The sequence below is a fragment of the Trichomonas vaginalis genome, chromosome IV (genome assembly GCF_026262505.1).
Source record: "Trichomonas vaginalis G3 chromosome IV, whole genome shotgun sequence".
Taxonomy (NCBI): domain Eukaryota; phylum Parabasalia; order Trichomonadida; family Trichomonadidae; genus Trichomonas; species Trichomonas vaginalis.
In genome coordinates this window covers 31037765-31058499 of record NC_067206.1, presented here as the reverse complement: position 1 = coordinate 31058499, position 20735 = coordinate 31037765, and the positions used below count along the sequence as shown (strand labels likewise).

Sequence of the window (20735 nt, the reverse complement as noted above, 5' to 3'; positions counted from 1 at the left end):
ATTTTAAACCAATAGGGATTTAAATTAATTAATTTACTATAGCATTTCGATATCTAATCATATTGTTCATAATTTTTTTCAGGTTTCTTTTTTCAATAAAACTTTAATAATATTATGCTTTAAAATCGGCAAAATTGAATATTTCATATATATATGACCTTGCAAATCAGAAATTTTTCCATATGTATTCAGGATAAGAGAAAAGTCAAGTAGAGAAAATATTCATTATCTCATCATTAATTGAAACAAACAAAATTTGAGTTTGATCAAATATGGAGAAATTTCATATAATTCAAAAATTAATGAATATTAATCATTCAAAAACTCGGGATACTGGATACATCTATCAGGAAATGTATAATGATAGATAAACAGACGTTAAATTTAATCAGCCATCCTCAATCGTTGGAGATAAGCACAAATAGTAGTATATTTTAATTTGTTTTCATCTCAACTTCAGGTTACATTTAGCGAATTGTTAAGATCTGTTACTCAGAATAAAAACAATTAAAAAATTCGGCTGAAACAAAGGAGAAATAAGTGTAAAATGAACAAAACTCTGTACATATTGTAATTCTAATTATGAAAACTTGATACTCAATAAAAATGGCGCAAAAAAAATAATGTAACCTTTCAGATTTGTTCAGCTAATGTTTGATAACATAATTAATACCTAAAGACTATATATAGGGAAACAATCATATGAAACAATGGGGTGTTTCAGTTAAAAGAAACCAATAGCTCATTTCTGGAACAAAAGAAGCTGATAAATTAGAATAAATGTCATATTTGAAATATATATTCTATATATATCAGTTTCAGGAAGTAGAAGAGTCAGTAATTGATCCTTGAAAAGATAATTTGATCGAACAATCCAAAAACACGAATTATGAGTGACGGGTACTGGGAGTTTTTGGTTCACCATTGTCTAAAATAGATGATTACGTTAGATTACTTTCATTTTCTTCACCCTTTGAGCTAAATCAGTCAATAACAGGCTGGCATAGAAAGTAAATCCCAGATCTGAGTTAATAGGATTGTTATTCTCCCTAGAGTAAACTATTTTATAGAATATTAGGGCTGATTTACGGTATAAAACAGTCTAAATTGAAGAAGATTATGTGATTATATATGTAAACAAATTCAGAACCATTCAATAATCGGACGGTAACTTACTTTTGAATTTGGAAAAACGGCTATGTTAGCTGTCAAGGAGAAATAAAAAATCGCTTATTGAAATGCAGCAAAGATTTGTAACATTTTTAAAACGAAATGATTACAAAATCTTGCGCTATGAATTTTATCGAAGAAGGATTTCAGATCCTGGACAAAAATAATCATAATATCGGCAGATAATTTATATTGGGATAAAAAAATAATTTGATCATAAATAAAATCGTTTTAAATTACTTCTTCATCCCCAACTCCCAACCTTTTTCAAAAAGTGTTATTTCTCATTGATTTTTTCCACGACAGCCAGTAGTTTAGCACTATTATATGGGATTGATTAACCAGCAACGAATGTCCCGTCACTTTTTTTCATATTCCCTGAAAATTGAAGGCCATTGGAATTTTTTTTACATCACATATTTTTTTGCCAAATGACTGCTTCTCCATATCGTCACGTATACGCTGAAGTTGCTAAGGTAGACAAGTCTTACCAGGAGGTCAACATCTCCACAACATCCGTTGACACAAATCTTCTTGCTGCCAACTACCGCTATGTTGCTTACCCAGTCGAAACATCTGGTGGCGGTCTCTTCGCAGTTCTCCCAGCTAACGGCTATGGCAAGGTCGGCACAACAAACTCTGTCTTCCGTGGCCATACAGGTGGCGTTCTTGATGTTGATTTCAACCCATTCAACGACAACATCATCGCCTCTGCTGCTGAAGATGCTACACTCCGCGTTTGGCAGATCAAGTTCAACGGCACAGACGTTGAAAAGCAGAACGAATCCCTCGCTGTCATGAAGGGCCACTCCCGTCGTGTCCAGCGCCTTACATGGAACCCAGCCGTCAACGGTGCCATCGCCACATTTGGTGCCGAGAACTCCGTCAAGGTTTGGGATGTTGCCAAGGCCCAATGCGCTTGTACATTCAAGCCAGGCAAGGATTCCCTCCTCGACATCAACTGGAACCAGAACGGTAACCTCCTTTGCTACCCAATGAAGGACAAGAAGCTCCACGTTCTCGATATCCGTGCCAACACCGAAACATTCGCCGTTCCATCCCACCCAGGTCTCCGTGGTGGCCGTGCTGTCTTCTACGACAAGCTTAACATGGTTGCCACAACAGGCTTCTCAGCCTCATCTGGCCGCCAAGTCGCTGTCCGCGATATCCGTAACCCAGAAAAGCCACTCGCCCAGCTTGATATCGACTCCAACAACGGTATCCTCGCTCCATTCGTTGATGAGGATCTTGGTGTCCTTATCCTCTTCTCTCGTGGTGATGCTCTCATCCGCTTCTACGATCTCCAGTCCGCTGAGAACCCACTCGTCCAGTGCAACTCCTTCCAGAACAAGGAGGCCGTCCGTGCCTTCGCTCGTGCTCCAAAGTACTGCGTCGACACAAACGTTTGCGAAATCGACAGATTCTACGTCATCAACCAGGCTAAGCAGCTCCAGACAACACAGGTTATCATCCCACGTAAGAACGCTGAGATCTTCCAGGACGATATCTACCCAGAGACAATGAAGCCAGTCCCAGGCGTCGAGTTCGATGACTGGAAGGGTGGCAAGGAACCAACATTCCAGAAGTTCTCCCTCGAGAACGGCTACACACCAGCTGATGGCCCAGCTTTCTCTGTCACAGCTGCTCCAGAAGAGACATTCGAATCCCTTAAGGCGGAGAACACAAAGCTTAAGGCTCGCGTTGCCGAGTTAGAAGCTGAAATTGCTAAGCTCAAGAAATAAATTCTGAATGCGTAAAATTTAACTATATAACAAAAAAAACTTACTTCTAATTATTTTATTGTTTTTCTATTAAATTATATCTAAATAAGTTCGGTTCTTGTAATTTCAATTTTTTGATTTTTTTTTATCCAAATTGAAATTATTTTGTTTTTGTATACTGTGTACGAATCTGATTTGACTTGTCAACTTAATTTCATAAATTTCATTATATATTAGAAATAATTAACAGAAATACATCTAATTATAATTAATTTCGTATTTTCATAGACCCCCTTTACTGAGTATTCTATTTGCATTTTATAGTTTTCGGGTTTTCGAAATTCGTTTTTGAAAAAACATGGATAATAAATCAATTACTATGATATATATATTTTATTTGGGAACAAGATGAGAACTATATGATCAGCGTAATAATTCAAGGAGGACTTAACTTTGGTCAGTTTATTTGAAAAACAATTTTTGATCAGATTACAAAAGCAAGCGGTATTCAAATTGGAAATAAATTCAAAAAATTCAAAGTAACTGAAATATTCATGATATATTTCTAACCAAAAGACAAATTATTTTATCAAGTAAATGAGGCTGATTTCTGATGGCTTTCAAAATTTATTTTATTTAAATTACAAAAAGACTCTACCATTTGAATATATGCCAAATTTAATATCGATTTTATGATAGTTGATATCCTCTGAATAGGTTTGATATAGTTATCAATTTGTCCTGTCACGTTTATATTTCTGAGCCATTTTCGAATGAAGGATAATCCATCACAGGATGTCGAGAAGATTTCGGACGAAGATAAAAAAGAAGTTAATCAAGGTGAGGAGCACAAACGATTAGCTGGATATCGCCCACTCGAAACAATCATTAGATTATGTCCCGGACCACTCGTTTCTCAAATTGTTAGTACATTGTATGGTGTTGTTGACTCAATGTGGGTATCAAGATTCATTGGAGAAATAGGAATGACGGCTCTTTCAGTTGCTTTCGTAATTGATGCTTCAGCAATTTCATTTGCAATTGCTGTTTCGGTTAGTGCAGCTACCCAAATTGCATATTTGTTGTCAATGAAAGAATATGACAAGATTAATCAAGTTGCAGCTGATTTGTTCAGGATTTGCTTAATTATCGGTTGCTGTATCCCTATCATTCTCTTACCTATTGCAAAGCCTATTTTCAAATTCTTAGAAGCACCTCCAGAAGTTGTGAAACTTGCATTTCAGTATGTGATACCACTTTGTGCAATGAACTTCTTTGCATGCTGTTATTACACTATGTGCGGTATATTACAGGCAGAAGGTCGAACTTGGACTTACGCAATTTCTCAAATTTCATCAATGCTCTTGAATATGGTTTGTTGGGATCCATTGTTATTGTGGTCATTAAAACTCATTGTTGGATCTTCAATGGCCACAGAAATTGCCATGATTATCCCTGGTACTGTCTTAATTACTTTAATGTTTTGCGGAAAATTCGCAGCAAAGCCAAAATTCCATCTTTTTATCAACAAATTTGCCCCAGAAACATGGATGGCCTTGAAAACAGGTCTTTCTGCCCTCATCATGAATATCTCATTTGTTGTTCCAACTTTTGTTATGCAAAAGTACCTGGTTATACGTGCAAACAAGACTGGAGAGTTTGAAATGGTCATTGCTGTTTATAACGCTATCTTTAGAATCTATGGTTTAGCGTTTTTCGTTCCTTTAGCCATGAATGCTGCTTATTTACCTGCAGCTTCTTATGCTTATGGCGCAAAGATGAAGAAAAGAATTCTTCATTTGACATGGCATGTTATTTGGATTTCCATTGTTTGGGGATTCTTAATTACCTTCTTGACATCTGTTATTCCTGGGCCAATCAGTTCTATTTTTAGCAAAGATCCAAGTTTCAAGAAATGGTCGTTAAGAATGATTCCAATTTGTTTTTATACTTATTCTTTCGCTTGTGTCAAATTCATTATGATTTCTTTCTTGTAAGCAACACAACAAGTCACTAAAGCAATGATATTAAGTGTTGTTACAGAGTTGTTAGGCTTACCAGTTTTTGGAAGTATTTTCCATTTCTGCGCTGAGCCAAACTCTCCGAAAACACTTTTATATGCTTATATAGTTAATGATGTTGTTGCTGCTTCTGTTTGTTTGGCAACTGCTTCTCCATCATTTTACAGATTCATGAAAGAACCTGATGGCCAAAATGATGTTATCACTGAAGATGACGCTGCTGATGAAGATGACAGTGTTAATATTGCTGATAGTTTGTAATATTATAAATATATTGTTTATTGATTCATTATATTAAATAGTATTTTTCTTTTAAAATCTTTCCCTAGTGAAAATGTTTTCTAAGTAAGGTTAAGCCGCATAACAACTCAATGGGGAAATTTTTATTTACAAAAAAAATAACATTTTTACAAACTAAAATGATAATTTTTAAAATATAAAACGATTATAATAATAACATATAAAATCACGTTTTGATAATGAAATTAATTCTCAATAGCAGATGCCACTTTGAATAAATGTGCAGAGTTATTTCTTCCGAACCATGTTGAACCCAAACTGACATAATAAGTCATTTGTTTTCCTTTTCCTTTCAAGAATGTTTCTCCTCTTTGGATGAACTGATAGGAGAATCCTTTCAATAGGTCGTATGTTGCTTGTGAAATGTGAACTCTGTTAACTTCGGCTGTTGATTGTAACCTTGCTGCTACATTAATTGGATCTCCAATTATATCGAAAACTGGTTTATCAGTTCCGAGAACGCCAGCAATAATTGAACCTCCAGTGTTGACACCAATACGAATCTGAAGATTTGATGTCAATTTGATGTTAACTTCGTCTAAAGCTCCCAAACAGTCATGAGCAAATTGAACTGTTTGATCGGCATGTGATTCAGGAGAAGATTCTGGATTGAACAAGCCAGTTGCTGCCATATAAATATCACCAATTAATTTGATCTTTTGCACCATGTTGTATTTGGCTGCTGTTTTATCAATTAATGCAAAGTATGTTGACAAATTTGCCATGATATCTTGAGGTGACAAGTTTGCAGCATATTCAGAGAATTTATTGATATCGATGAAAATGATTGTTCCTGAAGGAACGACGAACGAAATATCTTTTTCGCCTCTGTTGAGCTGTAAAACGATATCGCGTGGTAATATCTGATATAAGAGCTTCTCTGATTTGGCTTTAGCTTCTTCAGCTTGCTGCTTTTGCTTCACCAAATTTGATTGATCTCTGAAAACGAATACAAATGAGTTGATGTTGCTATCATTTTCTTCTTTCTTCATTCCAATGATTGTTACATGAACTGGAATTTCCGAATTCGAGTCTGTCAAAGCATATAAATCTTCCTCTACAAATGATGAAGCTTGTCCACTCTTCATCATCTCCATTTTATTGAGAATTATTTCTTGGGACTTCTGAGAGAAAAACAGTGTAATTTGCTGTCCCAAAATTTGAGCAGGAGTGTATCCGAAGAGTTGGCTTGAAGAATTATTGTGGACTTCGACAGTTCCATTGATGTTTGAGCATAAAATTGTGTCACTTGCGTTCTTAAAGATTAAGCCTTCAATTGACAATTTTTCATTCTTATCATGCAATTTTCCTTTGAGGAATACTTTGCTGAAAATTTTATTGTTCATCAAAGCATATGGAGAAAATCTCTTTAAGATTGTGATTCCTGCTCTGTATGTAAGCTTTCTATTTATAATATAAATTGAAATCACCATAACAAAGAAAACTAAATCAACACCAGCCATGCATGACAAGATGATAATTCGAGATTTCATTTGACTATATGATTTTTCACCTAACTCAATGATCAAGCTGCAAACTCTATAGCATTTGTAGAACATTCTGTAGTCAGCAAGATATAATGTGTTCGCAACATCTAATACGTTTAGTGATCCACCTGGAACCAAAGCTTATTTTGTTATTTCACTCAAGTAAGCATAGAATGTTTCAACTTGAGTATGAATTGAAGCATTTGCATAATATTCACTCGGATCATTTACATTGTTTTGTAATGCTCCATCAATGAAATTAAGTTGATCTAATTCTTCGTTAAATCCTTGGCAAGGTGGAGTTTTGCTATCTCCGTTAAGAAGATTGTTATCTGCATCTACAATCATTTTTGCCATCACCATTGTGATTCCTGATAAAACCGAAACATTTCTATACTGATTTACATTTGGAAATGTATGGACAACAGTTAAAGTAAAGAGCAGACTAAATGCTTCAGCTGATAAACATAATCTTTGAGAGGCATATTTGTTACATGAATTCAAGTTCATTAATTGAGTAGAATGCATTAAAACTAATCTTGAACCTGCGAATGTCAAGCCAAGGAATATAATGGAAATTATGCATATAAAGATAAGAACGGATGTTGAATAATAAGTTTTTGAACGCATTTCTGTGACTTTCATCTCATCTTCATTTTGGCCGACCATAATTAGTTCCTTTGCCTCTTGTTTGGATTTAGAGTCCAAAGAATGTATGATTTCTATCAATTCTTTGAGAGATCTCTGAACTCTGTAATGATTGATGAAAAATGGAATGAAAACGCCAACAAATGTGATGACAGGAATGATAATGGACAAATTTCTGAAGTATTTGTTAGCAGTCTTTCCAAGATCATATTGTTCATTTGTGATATCTGCAAATGCAGTATCCATATGGCTGAAAAAGTTGACAAAGTTCAAGGAAATCTCATAGGAATCCATATTTGTTAGGATATCTAATACATGGGGCTTACCACTGATTATTCTTTGGTCAACTAAGTAAACACCAACAAGATTTGATAAACTTGTTGGAGTTTCAACACCCAATGGACAAGTTGTAAAGATGGTGTCATATGTTAATAACCCTTCTGTTGTTAGTGATACATTGAAACCTGACAAGGCTTGTTCAGTTGCAAGATTATTAAATGTTTCATATGCTTGAGAAGCTATAGTTGTGAAATTGATTAAACTAGGAAGCATAAAGTTGTACAGATCAAGGTAAGGCTTATCAGAATCCCTTAAATACTGTTTCATTGGAGTTGTATATTTCTGCAATTGCTGAGCTTCACGGAAGAATTCTGCAATCATTCCAGAATTCGATAAAGAAACAAAGAACCTTGTATCTGCTATTGAACTCAGTAATTTCATATCATTGACATAAGTTTGCAACTGTATTGTAGCAGTTGTGACGCCAATGCAGAATATAATAACAATGAAAAGGATAATGAAGATGGAAATGGGTGTAATTGTTTTGATCGGAGAAGATAATTTATTCTCCATCATTCTATGAAGAGCAAGCCTTTCTCTGGCCTGTTTTATTGTGCGTTTTCCGATGAATTCTTCAACTTCAGCCTCTAACTCTGTTGTTTCATCGGTACCTGTACTTTGATTTGAACCTTGAGATCCGGTAGTTGATCGTCCGCTTGTTGGTGCTCCATTTGAGGATGTCTCTTTCTTTCTAACACCTCCATTCAAATCTAGGATCTTTTCTGTTAGATATTTGGGAAATGCTTCTACCATTGAACGGAAAGAGAAGTCAACGGAGTATATCTTTCCCATTTCAATTGACTGCTGTCTATTTTTGATCTTCAATCCTTCTGGAAAGTCGCATTCCGCTTCAATAAGATATCTTGCATATTCTTCGCAGAACTTTGGATTATTTGGGGCAGCAAGGAGTGATTCTTTCCAAATTGCTCTGTTTGACTGTGATTTAACGGCGTGTTCTTCGAAATAACTTATTTCTAAATTTGGAGCATCAACTGCTGCTTTGGTCATGTTCTCAAGATTACGAGACATATTTTTAAGCTCTATGAGTTTGAGTTTGATTTGAGTCTTGCATCAAATTGTCTCAAAGATTTCAACGTTTGAATCTGGAAGATTAGATATCTGGTCTGGAATGTTAATGTTCTTCTCTTTGAAAGCATCCTTTCCAATCTGTTCTGTAATCTAGTTTCCTTTGGGAAGAATGTTAATAATTGGAGACAGAGAGAGATTACTGTTTCTGTTTCGTAATGCTCCATTAAAAATATTATGAGTGTCCAGTTGTAAAATGACGGACAATAGTTTTGAAATGCAATTTTCAGATAACAAAGGGCTTTGTTTTGATTCTTATCTAATCCAAGTTCAGTATAGTAGTTATTTGCTTCATCTTGCTTTATGTAATCGACGTCTAATTGTTTTTTGACTGCTTTAATTCTAATAATAAAAAATAATAATGCAGGTCCCGTTAAACCAACAAAAACTGCAATTGACCCATATAATGGAATCTTGTAAGACATAGAATTGACAAAAGTACCTGCTACAAGAGTAACGTCACCAAAGATGCAACCACTATACCAGCCTACGCCGAGAGCCATTGTCAAGATATCAACATATGGTAAATTGGCGCATGTATAGTAAAACAAATACAAATTTAATATGATATGAAGACCAATTGAGATTAATTGAACCCAATATTCAAAAATTGTGAGTAAGAAATATGGAAGAATGCATATAAGCATCGTCAGTAAGGTCATAATCATCAAAGTTGGATCAAAATTCAATAATGGAGAAACATTAACGCAAATTGACTTTGAAGCAAAGTTCTGAACAATGAAAAATGAATATGATTCGTACGCCACACTAAGAGCATACAATATAAATGAAATAATGATCATATAGTTTGTGTTTCCGTGACATAAAAGAACAAACGTTTCACCGGTGCCGATAATCGCAGGGGTAATAGTTGCTACCAATACGGCATCAAAGTATAATCTTACTGGATAGTTAAGGGCAATAATGAATTTTCTTTGGAGTTTGTAGTAAAACAGCTGACATTCAATTATGATAAGGATTGACATATTAATGATAAAGATAACTATTGAAACTATTAAGTAATAAGTCGGTTCTGCAGGTTGGGGAACGAAATACAATACTGTTCTTAGCCATTTCATGATATGTTGATCTGGTTGAGATTCCCAGTACTGATTCCATGGCCATATTGAAACGATAATAAACTGGATGAAGAAGAATGATAAGAATGGATAAACAAAAAGAATTGGAATCTTTGCAGTTTCAAATACTGATAAGAATAACGGAAAGTTTTTATCAATATAGTTTGCATTTTTCTGCATATTCCATATTTCTGCAAGTGACTCTGATTGAGCAGAAGCAGAAACGCTAGCTACTGCTTGATTCGTATGTTCCATTCGATAAATTAATTTGAATTAACTTTTGAATTCAATTGATTTTGATTGTTGATAAAGAACAGTAAAATTTAATGAATTGTTTTATCAGAGAGTAAGTTTTGATTTTCGATACAATTGAATTTGAAAATAAAATTTGAGATGAATAGTTGATGCAACGTTTATATAGAAAAACTGCTATTTATATTAGAACTTAGATTAGAGTGAGCTTATTTGAGAAAAAAAAATGTCATGTTAATTGAATATTATTTGAAAAAAAAACACCAAAATCAATAAATCTGCATGCTTAAACATAATTCTGATAATTTGTCAGACTTCGAGTAAAAATAATTATTCAATAATTCCAACTTTTTCTGAAATCAGAAATCGTCTTAATTTGATAAATAAACTTTTATGAACAAATCAGATTCAAGTTATCATCTCCTTCATGAATATCAAAATCGAATAAAAGAATAAAATTTGATAACAACTGATAAAATGTTATTTTTGTTCAAATGCATTAAAATTCCAAAAATATTTTGTTTTTTCCAAAATATTGCAAATTCTAACAATTTTTTGAATAATTTTTAGAATTCTGAATTTTTTTTGGAAAAAATAGCTTTTCTAAATATCGATATTTTCTCGTTTCAAAGACTCAACAATACATTTCTTTATAATTTGTCGAGAAAAACATAGACCAAATACAAGTTAAAAAATTACTGAATAATTGGCCTTTATTACTATATGAAGCATTATCAATGCTTCATGTTACTACGGAATACAGAAGCCGATTAAGTCAGAGACCAATAAGTAGAAAAAAATGACATATAGTAATTCAAAAAACAGTAGCCAGATACCATATTTTTAAGGAGTAATTGACAATATTTCTTGTAACACTACCAATCATACAAATGGAAATTGCATTTTGGAAATAATGATAGCGTTGCAAGCAAAGAAATCAAATTTAGGTACAATTCAAATAAAATTCTCCGGTATGAACAATAGTTAAAACAGCAGTGGCCGGCTTTATTGAATACTTGCGATCTTATTAAAGGATTGCTCAATTTAGGTCAAATAGAAACGAGTTCTGTAATTGCATTATAGAAAACGCTCTTGACATTTGTCGCCAATAGTGCTTCACTATTCATTTATATGAATTGTGAATATATTTTGGTTTTGACTTTAAAGTTCAACTTAGCAGATTAATCCTTAAAAACTGTCTGGTTAGAGGATCTTGAGTTAAATGTTACTGTCGCAATCGATAACAAAATGTCGTATTTTGATCGTAGTAAAATTCGTGATCCCCAATATTTGTCACTTTTGGGATGAGTACCTCTCAAGATATGGATTATGCCACTTTGTTTTTCAACCACTTGCAGATGGAGAACGAAATCCATGAAGTTTGGAGAGAGATGAAACTCATTAGGGAAGATCCAAGTCTTCCAGATTGCATCAAATTTTCATTACTTCAGAAACTTTTCGAAGTTCATAATGCACTGGACTTAGAATCGACAAGAGAACAAGAAAACTACATGTCTTCATTCCTGCAAGAACTTCGTCTTCCTGAATTAGGAGTTCGACCAATGACTGAAGGTAAACTAAAAGTACACATCATGCAACATATGTCAAGACGAGCTAATCCAAATCCACGTTCTTTGAGCTTTGGATTCATCGATCCGGGCGTTCAAGTCGAGAAACGCCACAATACAACAGTTTTACCTTCATCAAACTCAGGATCTGGCATTCTCCTTAGGAGAAAATCAGAAATTGAGTTTGAACTCAGATCAATGCAAATGAAGGGAAAATTAACTCCAGAAGAATCCGAAGAAAAGCTTAAACTTACAAGAGAGCTCTCAGACATTATGAAAGTTTAATTCTTTTCTAATTTCTTTGAGTTTTCCAGCAAAATTTGCTTACTTTTCACTATCTATTCAAATCCATTATCAACATCCACAAAAGTACTTCATAATCTTCATCCCAAAGCTTTTATGCTTTTCCCAACAAATTTTAAAATTCATATCGCTGAATACCAAATTATCCTTTAACAATTGACATGTTACAGCAAACAAGATTGGTTTCATTATAAATCAATCAAAGTTATTTATTTTATTTTTTAATATCATGATATAAATTTTTATTTCTTTAGTGTTTAACAAAATCCTTGTTACATTAATATTTTTTTCAACGAATCAATACTACATTTCACTCACTCATATCTGTTTTCCCTCATTCACTAAATTGTGTTGATTTCTATTATAAATAAGGTTTAAAAATGTTGTTTGATGAAATTATGATGATTTTAAAAACACAATCCGAAAAAAAAGAATTTAATTTCGAAATAAGATTAATAATAAGGAATTATTAACAGCAACCTTTCTTTTTCTCTTTTGTATTAGAAAGATTAATACTCTCCGTGATTGGCTTATCAATTCCAGAAGCAGCCAATTTCAAGGCATCAAATAATTCAACAATATTCGTATTATGCAAGGCACTAACTTCAAAAAACTTAGCACCAATTTGATTCGCATAGTTTTCTCCCACAGTTGCAAAAACTCTTCGTTCAGATTCCAAATCTACCTTATTTCCAATAATAAAAACATGAGGATTTGGTGTTTCTTGTATAAGAAGCTTATAATCTTCATTCACGTTATCAAATGAATCTTCTGATGTTATATCATAAACAATAAGTGCAACGTCAACATTTCTCAGGAATGTTTGCGTCATTGGGCGATATTGCGTCTGTCCTGGTATATCCCAAAGACCTATAGTAAATTCATTTCCATCAATGCTGCAGGAGAACTGATAAAGATCATATCGCACTGTGGGCTCAATAATATCATTTAAAGGCCGAAATGCGTTGATGATTGATGTCTTGCCTACGTTTGAGATACCTAACATGATTGCTTTATAGTTTTGACTCATTTCTCTTGGTAATAAAAATATAAAAATTCGGTAAAAATTCCATAAATTTGAAAGTGAAAAAATTTCCAATAAATATCTGTTTCTATTTGATATAACTGAATCTAATTCCCTTGTTGAAAACCGTAGCAATCGTAATTGTTACAAAAATTTTGGTAAAAAACCAAATTTCGAATATACAAATTTATTTATTAAACCGAAAACAATATAAATTAATAATACATTTGTATCAAGATAGAACTCTAGAACTTTCCTGCTATCGTAATTCTATGATTAATTCAATAATAAAAGAAATATGTTGATTTTTTTTTGCTGAAATTAGTTTGCAACCATACTTGCTCTATTTATCGGATTGATCTTATCAACAAACTGTTCATTTGGTAATTCTCCTTTTGACCATTCCTTTTTGATCAAATCTTGAGATTCATCACTTCCTTTTTCAGATGAATGCCCTTCAGATAACTTAGACATAGTACTGTTTCGAAGGTCAGTAACATTCTCTTTAGTAAGAGAATCTTGGAAAAGATAAACACTCTTTGAAGGAGGATCATCATAAGCACGCGAAAAAGCTGCTTCCATGAATTTCTCCTTTTGTACCATTCTTGTAAATTGTTTGGCGTTGTTATACATTATGAAATACCTTTCCTCTTCATTTTCTGGAAGATCGACCTTAATAATATTTTTCTTTTTCTATGTCTTTGCCCAATCTGGTGTGAATGTTCCATTTGGAGTGTTGTATTGTATCTGAAAATTAGATTCATTGACAAAGCCCTTTAATTCATTCCGGAACTTTGCAATATCTCTGTTTTTCCTCTTAATATGAAGTATATTGGCTTTGGCTAGGGGAAGCTGATATTCAGCAATGAAACTCATTTTATAGAACTGTCATAACCGCAAATTTTGTGAAAGAGCATAGTTTTACATTTCGTTGAAATATTTCTATTTTACTTGTGAAGACCAAAAATATAAAATCAATAATTTCAGAAATTGAAAATTCAATTCAAAAATGGTTTTGTTATCCGCTTGTAAAATGGAATTCATTTTACACCCCATCAAAGATTTTATAAAAATAGGGACCAAATTCAATGATATATCAGGAACTCATGACCAAAAATATGGGTTTTCGCAAAATTTTAAAACCAAATTAAGAAAAATATCGATATCAGCATTACAGTCGTAACAACTTTTCATCAACAAGGGTTATATTTCAAGAAAAGAATGGAAAAACTCGGGAATTCCATCATTTATAAACTCAGATTACGATCGAAGACTTCTCGCATGGGGCTCACGAGATATTTAAAGGTACAAAAGAAGAGCAACATCTGAAACATCATATTTCAAATGCTTCAATTGAAATAAAGTGTTTAATTTAGGATATTGACAAAATTTGGAGTAATTCTATTGAAAATACTAACTTAGACAATAATTGATGGGAATTATCGAACTGATGAACATATAAATCAGAGAAGAATTTTAAATATCGATAATTTCTAAAAATTTTTATTGAACTCACCATACATAAAGACTGCAAATAGGAATCCATGAACTAGGTGGTATTAGTAAGTTGTATCTTCGAGAATCCAAAGGACTGTTGTTTACTGGTTTTGATAGTTCTAAAATCTCTTTGCAATTTTTTGAAGCATTTAGTAACGTACAAAAGAATTTCTTTGAGAAATGCTTTCTTCAACTTCTGGACACTCGTTCTATGAAGTTGTTAGGATAGCTATGCAAGAACTAGGTATTCCATACAAAGAAAATGACAATGATGCTATTTGCGTTTGGTGGGATACAATAAAAGATCAAGATTATTTTCGATCGTTAACGCCATGGCAAGTTGTCAACAGACTTCCAAACGTAAACATAATTTGCAGGAAAGCACCTTTCGTTCGAGCAGTTCAAAGAATTCAAAAATTTTTCCCGAGTAATTTCACTTTTCTCCCTAAAAGTTATATTTTACCTCTTCAGAAAGAACCGTTTATGTCCCAGGTTAATAAACACAACAAGACTTACATTGTAAAACCTGATAATGGCGCCCTTGGACAGGGAATCGTAGTAATAAATCCAAGCGATCAGTACCAAGTGACAAACCATCTATCAGTAGCTCAAGAATACAAGAATTCATATCTTATTGATGGATATAAATTTGATTTGAGAATTTATTGCTTAGTAATTGCTGCAGAAAAGCCTGAAATCTATGTGTACCATGATGGCATTGCAAGGTTTTGCTCAGCTCCAGCAAATTCTGGCAACCAATTCGGTCAATTGACAAATACTGCTGTAAATATCAAAAATCCATCTGTTACAGCAGAATCAATTACACATATAGTTTCAGATGTATTTGCAGATCTCAAACGCAAAGGCGCTAATATCGATAAGCTCTGGCTTGATATCGAAAATGCGATGGCGCTCACAGTTCTTTCTGCTGCTCCTTTCATCATGAATGGATCTAGATATCAATGTCCAATGATCGGTTACCCCCGCTGCTTCCAACTTCTCGGTTTTGATGTTTTATTGGATGAAAATTTGAAACCATGGATATTGGAAGTCAACTACAGACCATCACTTGAGTACGGAACACAGGCAGAAAAGAATCTAAAGATAAAAATGCTTAAAGAACTGATGTCCATCGCATTTCCACACCAAAGCGCTGAAGAAGCCGTTAGACAAATGAAGCATCCAATACATAATGACTCATGGAAGATTTATATCTCCAAACATAAGAATATCGGAGAAGATTCCCTAAATAAAAGACAAAATGCAGAAAGAAATACAAAGTTTGTGCACGTATTCCCTAATCCTTCACCAGAAAGAAGCCAATGGAATGCAGTTTACGAACTTTCAATGTCTCTTCCTTCTGAAATTGGAAATTGTTGGAATCTTCCAAGAGAAATACCTTCAACTTATAAGCCAATTATGATTAATTGCCAACAGCAACAGTCAGAGCGATCACCACATTCATCTAGCGAAAATACTCCGAAAGATAAGAAGGTAAACTCGATAATACATAGTAAGAAGATCATCCAACCAAAGGTCAAATCAAACCAACAATCTTTCCATAGGAAATTATAGAAAATTACTTTATTTTTTTGTTTGAATATATTGTTTATTAAAATTTATATGTTAATTAGCTTGTTTTGTTTTGGATTTGTAGGAATTTTCATTAGAATAAGATATCCCGAATTAATATAATATTTATATAATCACAATATAAAAAGAAACAATTATATTGACTGACTCTTGAATGCATTGATAGCATCAATAACAGACTCGTATGTAGAAATTCCTGCAAAAACGAGTCCGAGTCCGGAGAAGAATGCCATAACCCAGAACATCACGTCTTTCTTTGTCTTTTGGTAGACAAATATGTACATGAGTGGTGGAAGGAAGAAATTTGTGATTCCTCCTCCAAACGCTCCACCAATAGATAAAGCTGGTCTGACATTTGGCAAGAAAATGCCAAGCAAAAGGGGCAAACCGTTCTCAAGGATATAAAGAACACCTCGCTTTGTCCAAGGAAGCTCTAAGTGCTCTTCAGTCTTGTAGATAAGTGTTGACCAATTGGTGAGTAAGGTCAAACCTACAATTGGATATGTCGCAACGAGAACGATGAAGCAAGCAATTCTAATAATGATGAAGAGAAGGTCTGAATCTTCAAAGTTATTAAGAATAAGTGGCTGAGATGTCTGTCCAAACATAAGATAGCCAATAACCGCAGGAATAAGGGCAATCAAGTAGCAAACGAAGTAGTTCAAGCCCTAAGTGAAGCTTCTATGTCCCATATTTGGTCTCATTACTTTTACGACTGGAATAATGAGGCAAGAAACGGAGAAACATAAGAAATGGACAGCGATGCAGTTAAATATGCCCATATTGAATCTGTATGTTTCAGTTGTTGGATGAATTCCATCTTTTGGTAAAACGGCAATTCCTTTGTAAACCAATCCAACGAAATACATAAGTACGGCGATAACGCAGAAGAATGAAATTGATGAAAGGAACTTAATATTGCGTGGAATCGTTAACATGAATGGAAGTCCAAAGCAGAAAACAATAACTGTAACTGTACGACGCCAGAAACTTTTGAGGTTGAGACCTGCCAGCATGAACCAACTTTGGAGAATTTCAACGCTCATAATAACGTAAGCAATCATGCAAGAATAACAGAACAGGATAACGGAGATGTCAGTGAGTATTTTTCCAAATTTTCCAATCTTGACTGATAGTTCCATGAACGAATTTATTCCGCAAAGGGTGTGCATTTTGATGATCATGTGAGCAGATATGTATGAGAAGAGAGCACTCAATGAAAGGGTGATCGTCGATGGAATAAGTCCGCAGAATGTGAAAGAGTTCGAGATAGATAAGATGCCTGCGCCTAAGCAAGTATTGATCATATTGAATGAAGACTCGATGAAACCTGTATAAGTGGACTCTTCAGTAACTGTTGAGGTTTCTTCTTTATCGATAAGGGGTGTATCAATTGACATTATGAATTTTTAAAATTCAAAAGCAACTCAAATAACCACTTTTTCAAATAAAATTTTTTAAAATCCCCTCATGCTAATATCTTTATAATATATAGTTTCCTTATACTAACAATCATGCAATCGAATTTGAATGATGATCGAACGGTTTTTCCATTCAATTTGATGGTTAATTTTACGCGTTTATTTTTTTATCGTAACCCTTTGTGAACAATATAAATCATCAGCGATTCAAAAATAGCAAAACCATTCGCCGAAACAATTCAATGCACAATTATATTGAACTTTAACCCATCTAACTTTTGACAATGTAAACACTTTACAAAAAAAAATACAAGAGATATGCAGTACATTATATGGCAAATTCTTTAGCATATCTCATGAAGAGTCTATATCAGACAAAAAGAGCCAATTTAAGATATTTTACATTTTCTAACGCAAAGAGATTTTTTTTACAATAAACAGAATTAGTTATGACTGAAGAGATCGATCCACCGTATATTACAGAGCTTATTCCTGATTCAGCTATAACATTGCCTACAAATAAAGATAATGCAAATAAAATAAGGGAAATGGCTGAAAAAGAAGATAGTGCTGCATGGAATAACATGGCAATTTTATTAATAAATGGTCGTTACTTCAAGAAAGATGTTAAAAAAGCTTTAGAGCTCTTAATTAAGTCACAGAAACTTAATAATCCATTTGCAACTTTCAATTTAGGAGCTTTGTATTTGGCAGGCGAAGAAGTTAAAACCGATTTATTCGCTGCTACACATTATTTCGACATTGCTTCCCAACAAGGTCTTCCGGAAGCTCAAAATAACTTTGCAAATATCTTATTCACCGGAAAAGGTGTGACACAAAATGCTGACAAAGCAGTTAAACTTTATAATAACGCATATAAGGAAGGATGCATATATGCTGGATACGGTCTTGGTATCGCAGCAAAGCATGGATTATTTATGGACAAAGATCTCTTTGCTTCTGCAAGATACTTCAAGTCAACAGCTGATTTGAAGCATGCTGCATCATGCTATGAATATGGAATGATGCTTAAAAAAGGAGAAGGAATAAATCCAAATTCAAAACATGCAATTAAATTCATTAAGACAGCTGCTGATAAAGAATTCACACCAGCAGAATATACATATGCAGAAATGATTATGAACAACGAAGTTCCTGATGAAGAAATCGAAGATGCCATTCCATACTACGAAAATTCCGCAAAGAAAGGTTACTTACCATCAATGTTCAAATATGCGATGGTACTTAAAGATGGCGTTGGCGTAGACGTAGATCTCCCAGAAGCAACAAAATATTTCAAAGAATGTGCAGAAAGAAGAATCGTAGAGGCCATGTTCCATTACGGAAACCTCATATTCACAGGTGATGCAGGATATACAGACAAAGAAGAAGGAATTCGCTTTATCAAATCCGCAGCTGATAACCACTTCTTCCCAGCTCAATATACATACGGAAAACTCCTTTGCGACGGAGTCCCCGGAGTATTGGCAGCAGACACAGTTCATGGAGCGAAATACATGAGATTAGCTGCAGACGGAGGATACGCTCCAGCCATGTTTACATATGGATACTACCTTAACAACGGTATCAGCGTTGAGAAAAACCCTGAAATGGCCGTTCAATACTATCGTAGAGCTGCAGATAACGAATTTGCCCCAGCTCAGTACAATTTCGCACTTGCTTTGGACAAAGGTAACGGTATTCGTGAAGACAAAGCCAGCGCTGCTTCGTATTATAAGGCAGCTGCTGATGCAAACGTTAAAGAAGCAATGTTTAATTACGGTACAATGTTGATCAAAGGCGATGGCGTAGAAAAGGATGACAGAGAGGCCAGGGAATATTTCGCAAGGGCTGCGGAGCTTGGAGAAGTCAAAGCGATGTTAGCCCTTGGTAAATTACTTAGAGAGGGGGGTGTAGGTGTTCCCCCTGATTTAGAGGAAGCAGCTGAGTGGATGAAGAAAGCTGCCGATTCAGGAAAGGAGCTTGCTCAGTATTATTATGGATTAATGCTCATGCGTGGTGAAGGAGTTGAACAGGATGCTGATGAAGCTGCGAAATATCTCAAACTTTGCACAAACAAAGTGTATGGAATTGAAGTTTAATTGAATATTCTAAACATTGTATTGAAATTTAACTTATATTTTTGGTTGAAACTCAAAAATTGCAAGATTTTCCCTTTGATTCAGAAAAATCTTTGATGCTATAATGGGAAATATCATTATTTATCTGCTAAAAACGATTCAGATACATTAGTATAAGTCAAATATACCAAACATTATGAGTATATTTAACTTTGAATTTTGGCGTATATATTTACAGGGCTGGCAAATGAATTTCATGTGAGTTGGACAATAAAAACACTATGAATGTCATTAGTACCATTGATTCTAGAGAATGACGACCACAATTGCGAATATCAAAAAACTCTTATTCTGAGATGATCCTGTTTTCCAGAGATTTTCATATTCAACACATTCCCGTCATATTATTCCGATACATGATGTCAAGCGAATATCAAAAATGACATTTATGAACTATTCCGTCATCACTCAAAATTGAAAGATGTTTTCTGAAAGATACGGAAAATTTATGTACACAACGAACTGAAGGGCGAATATTTTGGCATGTATTTTAAATTAAGCTGATATTCATGCATTTGAGATGTGTATGGACACAATAGAACTAAAATTGGATTTACATGGCAATGGCCAAAAAAATAAAAGCAATTTCGTGATATTATTGGATAATTACTATATATGTTAGATATCAATAATAATTCACAAATCATTTGCCTCGTTTGAGCTGTTAAAATAATTTGAAAAAAATAAAAGTGAAGAAAGACAGTTTATATTTCTTGCAATAGATCAGTTACACATAGTGATTATATATTTGAAGGTAGTCTCCAAAACGGCAAAAAATATTCCGTTCCCCATCAAACTTAGAATCAGTTGATGGATTTATGGAACCAAACAAATAGGTATTCTATGTATTTCTTGTTCCAATCATATAGAGTTGAATTCGCTGATATTTTAATGGTGAAGAAGCCAAATATAAAAATTTATTAAAAAATGTTGATGAATAATATCAGCTAAAACATGAAGATTATGCGGGTCTACTAGATTGGCTGTTCGGTACATCCACGGTGAATTCAAAATTTTCTCCAATCATCATTATTTAGCAGGATAAATAGAATATTTTAGTATAAGCCCTTATAAGAAATATATTT

At 33.9% G+C, this 20735-nt stretch overlaps 13 protein-coding genes across 13 annotated transcripts; 6 read left to right on the top strand and 7 right to left on the bottom strand.

Annotated features, from left to right (window-relative positions):
• Window positions 1–1583: 1583 nt before the first annotated feature.
• TVAGG3_0199850 (actin filament binding) lies at window positions 1584–2962 on the top strand (the record flags this gene model as incomplete). The annotated part of the gene is made up of 1 exon (XM_001319702.2): window positions 1602–2912. One exon carries the CDS (start codon window positions 1602–1604, stop codon window positions 2910–2912), a length of 1311 nt encoding a protein of 436 aa, XP_001319737.1.
• Window positions 2963–3597: 635 nt separating this feature from the next.
• TVAGG3_0199840 (multidrug resistance protein YPNP-related family) lies at window positions 3598–4888 on the top strand (the record flags this gene model as incomplete). The annotated part of the gene is made up of 1 exon (XM_001319703.1): window positions 3665–4888. One exon carries the CDS (start codon window positions 3665–3667, stop codon window positions 4886–4888), a length of 1224 nt encoding a protein of 407 aa, XP_001319738.1.
• A 24-nt stretch (window positions 4889–4912) lies between these two features.
• On the top strand, window positions 4913–5173 carry TVAGG3_0199830 (uncharacterized protein; the record flags this gene model as incomplete). The annotated part of the gene is made up of 1 exon (XM_001319704.1): window positions 4913–5173. The coding sequence occupies one exon, from the start codon at window positions 4913–4915 to the stop codon at window positions 5171–5173; it is 261 nt and encodes an 86-aa protein (XP_001319739.1).
• Window positions 5174–5397: 224 nt separating this feature from the next.
• Window positions 5398–6705, bottom strand: TVAGG3_0199820 (guanylate cyclase protein; the record flags this gene model as incomplete). The annotated part of the gene is made up of 1 exon (XM_001319705.1): window positions 5398–6705. The coding sequence occupies one exon, from the start codon at window positions 6703–6705 to the stop codon at window positions 5398–5400; it is 1308 nt and encodes a 435-aa protein (XP_001319740.1).
• A 135-nt stretch (window positions 6706–6840) lies between these two features.
• TVAGG3_0199810 (guanylate cyclase protein) lies at window positions 6841–8715 on the bottom strand (the record flags this gene model as incomplete). The annotated part of the gene is made up of 1 exon (XM_001319706.1): window positions 6841–8715. One exon carries the CDS (start codon window positions 8713–8715, stop codon window positions 6841–6843), a length of 1875 nt encoding a protein of 624 aa, XP_001319741.1.
• An 11-nt stretch (window positions 8716–8726) lies between these two features.
• Window positions 8727–10106, bottom strand: TVAGG3_0199800 (guanylate cyclase protein; the record flags this gene model as incomplete). The annotated part of the gene is made up of 1 exon (XM_001319707.1): window positions 8727–10106. One exon carries the CDS (start codon window positions 10104–10106, stop codon window positions 8727–8729), a length of 1380 nt encoding a protein of 459 aa, XP_001319742.1.
• A 1262-nt stretch (window positions 10107–11368) lies between these two features.
• TVAGG3_0199790 (uncharacterized protein) lies at window positions 11369–12226 on the top strand (the record flags this gene model as incomplete). The annotated part of the gene is made up of 1 exon (XM_001319708.1): window positions 11408–11956. The coding sequence occupies one exon, from the start codon at window positions 11408–11410 to the stop codon at window positions 11954–11956; it is 549 nt and encodes a 182-aa protein (XP_001319743.1).
• Window positions 12227–12312: 86 nt separating this feature from the next.
• On the bottom strand, window positions 12313–13015 carry TVAGG3_0199780 (GTPase protein; the record flags this gene model as incomplete). Its single annotated transcript, XM_001319709.1, has 1 exon — window positions 12444–13004. The coding sequence occupies one exon, from the start codon at window positions 13002–13004 to the stop codon at window positions 12444–12446; it is 561 nt and encodes a 186-aa protein (XP_001319744.1).
• A 157-nt stretch (window positions 13016–13172) lies between these two features.
• Window positions 13173–14027, bottom strand: TVAGG3_0199770 (uncharacterized protein; the record flags this gene model as incomplete). The annotated part of the gene is made up of 1 exon (XM_001319710.1): window positions 13320–13631. The coding sequence occupies one exon, from the start codon at window positions 13629–13631 to the stop codon at window positions 13320–13322; it is 312 nt and encodes a 103-aa protein (XP_001319745.1).
• A 648-nt stretch (window positions 14028–14675) lies between these two features.
• Window positions 14676–16070, top strand: TVAGG3_0199760 (positive regulation of cilium movement; the record flags this gene model as incomplete). The annotated part of the gene is made up of 1 exon (XM_001319711.1): window positions 14676–16070. One exon carries the CDS (start codon window positions 14676–14678, stop codon window positions 16068–16070), a length of 1395 nt encoding a protein of 464 aa, XP_001319746.1.
• A 152-nt stretch (window positions 16071–16222) lies between these two features.
• Window positions 16223–16696, bottom strand: TVAGG3_0199750 (amino acid transmembrane transporter protein; the record flags this gene model as incomplete). Its single annotated transcript, XM_001319712.1, has 1 exon — window positions 16223–16696. One exon carries the CDS (start codon window positions 16694–16696, stop codon window positions 16223–16225), a length of 474 nt encoding a protein of 157 aa, XP_001319747.1.
• Window positions 16697–16756: 60 nt separating this feature from the next.
• On the bottom strand, window positions 16757–17488 carry TVAGG3_0199740 (amino acid transmembrane transporter protein; the record flags this gene model as incomplete). The annotated part of the gene is made up of 1 exon (XM_001319713.1): window positions 16757–17488. The coding sequence occupies one exon, from the start codon at window positions 17486–17488 to the stop codon at window positions 16757–16759; it is 732 nt and encodes a 243-aa protein (XP_001319748.1).
• A 300-nt stretch (window positions 17489–17788) lies between these two features.
• Window positions 17789–19626, top strand: TVAGG3_0199730 (ERAD pathway; the record flags this gene model as incomplete). Its single annotated transcript, XM_001319714.1, has 1 exon — window positions 17959–19611. The coding sequence occupies one exon, from the start codon at window positions 17959–17961 to the stop codon at window positions 19609–19611; it is 1653 nt and encodes a 550-aa protein (XP_001319749.1).
• Window positions 19627–20735: the final 1109 nt, after the last annotated feature.